Raw genomic sequence first — 8,936 nt, 5'->3', positions numbered from 1 at the left:
TTCCGACGTATCTGCACAGTGCACATTTTAATTGTTTTCGTGCAAATTTAAAAGATATTCAATTTTAAAATCAACCTTTTTTAAAAAAAATTCTAGGGGCCTCAGGATTCTAGGGGGGGGGGGTAAGTAACCCCAATAACCCCCCTTATTTACGCCACTGGTTTGAATTTAAAACCAATACTGCAGCCAATGACGTCATATAAAAGTGTACAGAGCGTACACACTGTTCAGAAAAATTCCTAATGCCGTATCTTCTACTATTCTACAGTCTTTGGGATATCTCAATTATCTTTGATCTTATAACGTACCGTTGTCAATTTGGCATGCCATTCTATTAATGGAGGGTCACTTGAAATAACTTAATGGCGGATCTGCACAAACTGGTTCTAACCAGATTCAGGATCAGGAAAAGGATTCAATCAAAAGATTACGAAAACATTAGGACCATAAACTATTTTTATAAGACTTCTATCAATCTAGAATAGGACTAGAAGATTTACCGGAACAAACCAGTCGATGTACTTTTACTAATATACACGTGGCATTGATGTGACGTCCTTTCAGTTTAGAGGAATTTAAGCGGGTTCCGTGGGTTTATGTTAAAACAGAGAGCTATTTTTACTCGATGAACAGTCAAAGTTTTAAGTTTACCGTTGTAAATCAGGCAAAGCCCTCTTTGCATGCAGGGTCACTTGAAATTATGCTTACAGTCCCAAGTATTTTGAATTTACGGACATTTTATCCGAAATTAGTTCATGGTTATAAAAATTCTGTTTATGAGTTTGAATAATTAAAATGTCTAGAATTTGAAATATACCTTCGATAGGTCGATATTACGAACAAAAGTTTTTTTTTCAACAATGTAAGTCAAAATTTCATGATTAAATTTAATTTCTGAGAACTGGAAGATAATGAAAAAGCTAGATTGTGTTTTGTTGCTTCAAGTTAAAAGTTGGCAAACTATTAGGTGCAAACTATTAGGTGCAAACTATTAGGTCCAAACTATTAGGTGAAAACTATTAGGTACAAACTATTAGATGCAAACTATTAGGTGCAAACTATTAGGTGCAAACTATTAGGTGCAAACTTCTTCTAACTAAAAATAAATCATTTACTTCTTTAAAACTTTTATGCTATTTGGGATTAAAAAAACTATTTTGTACTTAAAGAAACATATCCGTTTATACAACCGACTTATTTTATTTTATGAGACAGAATGTTTTTTATTGCGCATTATTTACAAGGGTTGAACCAAGTCTTAATGTTTTCCTTTAGGGAGATAATTTTTCCCGGGGTGAGCCCTTGCTCCAACCCCCCCCCCTGCCCTCACTTTTCCCGGCCCATTGAATTTAGATTTACAAAAAAAAATATCCTTGGCCGCTAGTAACACAAACATAAACATAAAATCAAGTGACGACTTTTATATCGTCTTCGATCCATGGTGGATTTTTTAATGAGCACAATTATTGCAGTATTCCAGTTGATTAACATCTAATGTCGAAAACGCCTGGTCTTGAGATTTTCAAAATGTGGTTTATCATTTTTATATCGTCAAAATTGACGGAGATATTGCAGAAATTGTACAAATTTCAATTTATTTAATAAATCAAAATTGTCTTAATATATCTAATAATGTCGTCAATTATTAAGACATGAGAGGTAAAAATGCAGAAAACTTTATGAAAAGCTCGTCAGACGTACAGCCTCGTTCTTATACTTTCTGTGCCATGCCTTTTATATCAGAAATCAAAGACGACTTTAAAGTCATCTAGCATGTTTATTGGGACACCTTGTACTGTACATATTGAAAGAGAATAGATAAGTATAGAGTGGAATTAAGTCGAAAAAAAATCCTCCAGGGGGAGGTAAACTATTTCTTTTAATCGAGGGGTTCAGCAGACATTACAGGTATCAGTTAATCGTNCCGTTAATAATGACGTATTTAGCAGTCGTTATTCATAATTAAAAGGCATTAATTCTATAGTTGAGAAAGCTGGGGAAAAAATTTACTTCACAGCAAACAAAAAAGCTCCGAATCTGAATAAATAGCAAAGAAACAATTTTTAATAAAAAAAAACACAGTTTATCTATTTTTTAGCCTGTGTACATAAACTGTACAGATTTCCAGTTTGTTCTAACTTTAATAACATATTAATAATATTAGACCCAAAACAAAATATGAAAAAATCTTGTCAAGTTGTTTTGTTTGATGTCTTCTGTCCGAGTACGGTTTTGCACAATGTAATAAAAGTAAAGATGTAGATCTTAGATTCCTATCAGACATAAAAATCTTTTAATGTTAAAAAAAAAACAAGGTAAAAAAGGTGCTAAGCTCTAACTATGTGTTTTACCCAAAACTAGTAAATGTCTATAACAAAAATAAATTTATTTTCGGCTAATTGACAATTCTATCAATCGGAATAAAGACTAAATTAATCTGCAGATTAACAAGAATTAACAAGATATCCATAATACTGAAGTTTTCGGTGCAAGTATGATTTTTTGTCTGATTTACCGTGAAGCCAAATTAATCTTTTTTTATGTCTATGTCCGCTTTTTTCCCGTCTAGATTACAGTGAAAAGTAAAATTGATCTTGTACTTTTTCGTCTAAATTTCCGTGAAAAATGAAAATAATCTTGTATTATCTATGCCCAGGTTTGAACGGTAGCCTAGAATGCGGTGAGATGCCCGACATTGCAACAATAAAGGTAAATATTTAATTAATTTTGCTCAGCATTCAATACATATATCTTAGCATTCAATACATATATCTCAGCATTCAATACATATATCTCAGCATTCAATACATATATCTCAGCATTCAATACATATATCTCAGCATTCAATACATATATCTCAGCATTCAATACATATATCTCAGCATTCAATACATATATCTCAGCATTCAATACATATATCTCAGTCTCGGACAATAGAGTATAGTACACTTAAGTCCAGGGGTTAATATGTTCGCTGATTTGAGAAAAAAAATATTTTTTGGGGAGAAAACATATATAACAATTTTCTAAAAGGTGGATAACTAGCAAGTTGATATCCATTTTTTTCGTAGAATTATTCACCCTGCTTTAGGCGTACAAAAACTTTGTATAACTGTTTTTTTAAATCACAAATTTTATATGATATTTGTCCCGGTTTTAAATTGATATTAGGTCAAATTAAAGAAAATTGCCCGTATGATTGAAATCATAAATGTTTTCTATCATAAGTCATCTTATTGAAGAGTTATTAAGAAAAACATGAGTGTTTTAAATTTATAATACAGGGTGTCCCACGAAACATGACAGTTAGTGAATGGTTTAAAATGTCTTCTTCCATAATTTGTTAAGTTGTTTGATACTAAAGAGAATAATAGAAAATATTGTATGGGAGTCATCTTACAGTAAAATTGATTTCAAAGTAAAATATATTTGAGTAGAAGATTTTTAAAACGAAATAAACTACAAAAAGTCTTCAATTTCTAATACAGTATATGGAAGAAGACATTCAAAACTTTTCACCAGCTGTCATGTTTCGTGGGACACCCTGCATGTAACCGGATAATTTTTCTCATCTAAGATCAAAACTTAAAGACGAGTTACGAGTTCACAAAATGGTACAAGTAATGTCTCATAAACTTGACTTTCTCTGGTTTGCAGTGATGATAGATCACTTGATGAAGTATTCCTTTGCTCCTTTTATACAGATATGTACATATGTACAGTAAAATATACAATTAAAAGAAATCCTAAATAACATCAATTGCTCGTTATAGTATCGAACCACAGCTCAGGGTGATAAGAAACTGAAAGTAATGCATCACTCAAAGAATGTTCTAGATGCGCAAAAAATCGTTAATTATGATTATCTTTTATTACATTATGACCCTGACTATTATAGTCATCTTTTACACTGTTTGGCATTTATGAGACCAGAGCTGAAAACTTTAGAATGATGGATATCCTTAATCATGATCGCTTAATCTGAGAAAACAATGTACACACTTTTGATTTCTTCCTTATCTTCTTTTTTTGGATATTCCTACTGTATAAAAGTTACGCTTGATAACAATTACAGATACAATGCTATATCGATTGGACTAATATCCTGTAATAAATTCATGGGGTTGTGTTTAGTTCACCTATCTATATTCTCTATGTTTTGTTCAACCCTGACCGGCCCGACCGGTCAATCTATATTTACCTGTTATCAATAAATTAGTATCATATGAATCTTTGTTTTAAACGGACGTCTTTAGCCTGGATAGGCTACGAAGATAGTCATGATTGACTGAAGATTTAGAGTTAGAGACAAGTAGTTAACGAATACTCGGGACCTAGATTGTTACAATCCGGTTGAATTAAAGTCAGCTGTTCACAAGCCGGCTTTTAGAGCATTTAAACAAATACAAATTTAATCATGTTAATATGAACTTATTAAACAACATATTTTATCCCATTTCAGGACTTTGTCATTTTGAACGTTAATCTTAATAAACATTAATCCAAATTTACATTTGTTCAATCGATGTTTAGTTTAATTAATATTACACCATCAACACCAGATATAAAAACCGGGTTTTCAAAAGTTAAAGGGAGTGTTCGCGAAAAATGAAAGGGGGTATAGGCTTAATGCGATAAAAAAGCGCTTTTGATCGCTTCTAATCTTACTTCTATCTGCTGCGTCTATAAGGAGAAAATTGTTAAAAACGACTCATACCAAAGAACACAGCGTCCTAACAAATTCTGAAAGATGCAAAATTCAACTCGGATCGTAAACAAATCAATTTAATTCCAAACAAATCATTCAGATATTGCAAACATTCGTATATAGTTAATGACTTAATATTTCATAATGTTTTTGATTTTTTTTTAAAAATAATTTTCGCTGGCGCTGGATTTTCGAACATTCTTACAAAAATATGAAAATATCGTCTTCATTATCAAAAATCCTCGAAACAGGAATAAATGTTTTTAAAATTAACTCTCAGATCATGAAAAATACAAAATATTATAAAATATCAACTATTTACGATGCGTCGAAAAATAATCAATGACTATTGTTTGTAATATCTGAATGATTTGTTTGGAATTAAATCGATTTGTTTACGATCCGAGTTGAATGTTGCATCTGTCTGAATTTGTATGGACACTACGTTCTTCGGTGTGAGTCGTTTTTAACAATTTTCTCCATATTGACGCAACAGATAGAAGAAAGATTAGTAGCGATCAAAAGCGCTTTTTTATCGCATTAAAGGGAGTGTTCGTGAAAAATGAAAGGGGGTATAGGCTTAATGCGATAAAAAAGCGCTTTTGATCGCCACTAATCTTACTTCTATCTGTTGCGTCTATCAGGAGAAAGTTGTTAAAGACGTCTCATACCGAAGAGCGTAGCGCCCATACAAATTGAGGAAATTAAAACATACGACTTGGACCGTAAAAAAATCAAATTAATATCAAACAAATCATTCAGATATTACAACCTATAGTCATCGATTATCTTTTGCCACATTTATATATAGTTGATTTTTCATAATATGTTTTAATTGTTATGATCTGAGAGTTACTTGTAAAAACGTTTATTCCTGTTTCGAGGATTTTTGGTAATGAAGACGACATTTTCATATTTTCCAGGAATGTTCGAAAACAAGTTGTAAGCTAAATATTATTTTTAAAACAAAATCAAAACTAGTATAAATATTAAATATATACAAATGTGGCGAAAGATAATCGATGACTATAGGTTGTAATATCTGAATAATTTGTTTGATATTAATTTGATTTTTTTACGGTCTAAGTCGTATGTTCCAACTTCCTCAATTTGTATGGGCGCTGCGCTCTTCGGTATGAGACGTCTTTATCAATTTTCTCCTTATAGACGCAACAGATAAAAGTAAGATTAGTAGCGATCAAAAGCGCTTTTTTATCGCATTAAGCCTATACCCACTTTCATTTTTCGCGAACACTCCCTTTAAGCCTATACCCCCTTTCATTTTTCACGAACACTACCTTTAAACCTTTGAAAAACCGGTTTTTAATTTTCCCGCAGTTGTGGTGTCATATCAATTAAACTAATGATCGATTGAACTTATGTAAGTTTTGGATAAATGTTTATTAAGACTAACATTCAAAATAACTACAGTCCTGAAATGTGATAGAATATGTTTTTTATATGTTCATAATAACATGATAACATTTATATTTGTTTAAATGCTCTAAAAGCCGGCTTGTATACAGCTGACTTTAGTTCAATAGAATATTAGTCCTGTCGATATAGCATCGTATCCGTAATTGTTATCAAACTTACCTTTTAATCAGAGAGGATTAAGAAGAAAATCAATAGTGTGCACATTTGATACTCAGATTAAGCGATCGGGTTTAAGGATATCCCATTCTTAAGCTAAGGTTCTCCAGTGTCTGCCTGGGGCTGATGTTTCTCCAAGATCTCTTCAGTCGCTTTTCCAATTGAGCAAAATTTTCTGAGACTGATTCTTTTCCGACTTCATCTCCACAGAGTTCGATTGGATTGAGGTCTAAAGAGTTAGGACGCCATTTCTCCTTCCCCCAAAAGTAACCTGGTGGTCCTGGAGCCACTGGAGGCTTGTGGCAGCGTTAAGACGTCAACCTCCATCCTGCATAAACGTTGTTTCAGACTTTATCTTTGAACACTTTCTTTCAGTACCAGGTTCATCGCCATTTTTTGTTTAAGCAGTCTGATGCATTACTTTCTTTACACCCTATAACAATCACCAAATGTTTTTCAAAATGACGAACATTTGGTTCAAAATTCCTAACAGAGGGGTCATTTTCTGTCTGTTCCGTTGTCATGGATGTAATAATAAAAATGAATTTATTTCGGAATTCAGAGATGTTTAAAATAGTAAATTTTAAGAATTTCAAAAGATTTTTACCTATTTTTGTCAAAGATATACTTAATGCAATTCTAGCATATAAAATTTAAACAAAAAAATCCTTTTTGCTTCAGAACTATAATTTTGTCCTTTCGCTTTTTGTTTTTTAAAGCTTAAAACTGACACTTTGTTAGTTTTACCAATTCTTTTTTTCTAAAAATGAATGTTAGTTAGTTCTGAAAAATCCAAAACGAAACCTAAAACAATAATTTTTCCGATCGGTTTTGAAAACAATGCCAATCCCTATATAGAGATGTGGGTAGATGCCCATCCCTACATGGAGATGTGGGTAGATGCCCATCCCTACATGGAGATGTGGGTAGATGCCCATCACTATTTGGATATGTGGGTAGATGCCCATCCCTATCTGGATATGTGGGTAGATGCCCATCCCTATCTGGAGATGTGGGTAGATGCCCATCCCTACATGGAGATGTCGGTAGATGCCCATCCCTACATGGAGATGTGGGTTGATGCCCATCCCTACATGGAGAATTGGGTTTATGCTCATCCCTACATGGAGATGTGGGTAGATTCCCATCCCTACATGGAGATGTGGGTAGATTCCCATCCCTACATTGAGATGTGGGTAGATGCCCATCCCTACATGGAGATGTGGGTATGCCCATCCCTACATGGAGAATTGGGTTTATGCTCATCCCTACATGGAGATGTGGGTAGATGCCCATCCCTACATGGAGATGTGGGTAAATGCCCATCCCTACATGGAGATGTGGGTAGATGCCCATCCCTACATGGAGATGTGGATAGATGCCCATCTCTACATGAATATGTGGGTAGATGTCCATCCCTACATGGTGATGTGGGTAGATGCCCATCCCTACATGCAGATGTGGGTAATACAAAAAAATTAATTATACTTTAAAATCCGTTAATCCATTTTATCTGAGATTGAACAAATTTTAACCTTGCTCGTGTTTCATAAAAGGAAAATGGATTCTATGGATATGCAGGGTACTGTAATCTTATTAAATGATTTGGCAAAGAAAAAAGGATCAAAGCAGGCAATATTGAATAGAAGGAAACAGACAGTATACACTATACATTCAGTACACTCGTTTCTGAAGTGTCATCGTCCCTGAAGTCTTTGTAGGTTTATATTGTCAATTTTCAGTCAGTGACTATCAAAAGAATTCCCTGTAAACCTTTGTCTTTAAACCAAGAGTCAGATTCGAAATTCGTCACAAATCCCTTTAAAATCTAATAAGACGCTGGAACCCTGGAGATAAATTGTTTTCTTTTATCATTATTTGTATAAAACCGGAATATCAAGTACCAAGTATTCATTTCAGTTTCTGTATCAATTATATCCTACATATTTGTAATTTGACAACATTATTATTTTTCTTTCTTTGAACATAGAAACATAGATATATAAACGGATAATGAGATGTTCCTATGGTTTTTAAAAAGGACCCACTCGTTTTGAACTTTAAAAAAAGGATAAGGATCGTTTTTGAAAATGGTTGTTTTTGAAAACGATCGTTTTTATAAAAACGATTAGCGACCGTTTTTTATTCCAATGCTTTTAAAAAACGATTGTTTTTGGAGAAAAAAAATTGTCATTGATAAATATGTTAACGATCGTTAACTAAAGAAGAACTTTATGAAAATGGTCGTTTTTGAAAAAAACTATCGTTTTTGAAAAAAAATGACATGCAACTTTATCCAATGTGGTCTTACATGAAGGTAAAAAATTGTGGGGGGGCTAAAACTTCTTGATATTTTCTTAAACACTACTCAATGATAAGAACCGATGCCCTTCAGGTCGGTTTCCTTTCTCCTCCTCTCTTCGTTAACGATCGTTTACGAAGGGTTGTCTTTAACAATCGTTAACGAAATGACAAGCTTTATTAAAACAATCGTATTGAAAAACGATCGTTTAAAAAAGGACTGTCTTTAAAAACGAACTTTAAAAAAAATATAGCTTTTAAAAACATTAACATCCCTAGATGTTCCTAATCTTTGTCAGTCAAAGTATCAAGCTGTAAAGACTGTAATTCACTG

At 32.9% G+C, this 8,936-nt stretch overlaps 1 protein-coding gene across 1 annotated transcript in view; it reads left to right on the top strand.

The window, feature by feature from the left end:
- Positions 1 to 8,936, top strand: part of LOC111707429 (FMRFamide receptor) — a 32,737-nt gene that overhangs the window by 3,297 nt on the left and 20,504 nt on the right. Inside the window, exon 2 of the mRNA XM_023480535.1 lies at positions 2,657 to 2,709. Within this exon, the coding sequence (XP_023336303.1) occupies positions 2,657 to 2,709 (53 nt within the window). The remainder of the gene's footprint in view (positions 1 to 2,656; positions 2,710 to 8,936) is intronic.

Source organism: Eurytemora carolleeae, unplaced genomic scaffold, assembly GCF_000591075.1.
Source record: "Eurytemora carolleeae unplaced genomic scaffold, Eaff_2.0 scaffold440, whole genome shotgun sequence".
In the NCBI taxonomy this organism is placed as follows: Eukaryota; Metazoa; Arthropoda; class Copepoda; order Calanoida; family Temoridae; genus Eurytemora; species Eurytemora carolleeae.
This window is presented reverse-complemented; position numbering and strand designations above follow the sequence as displayed.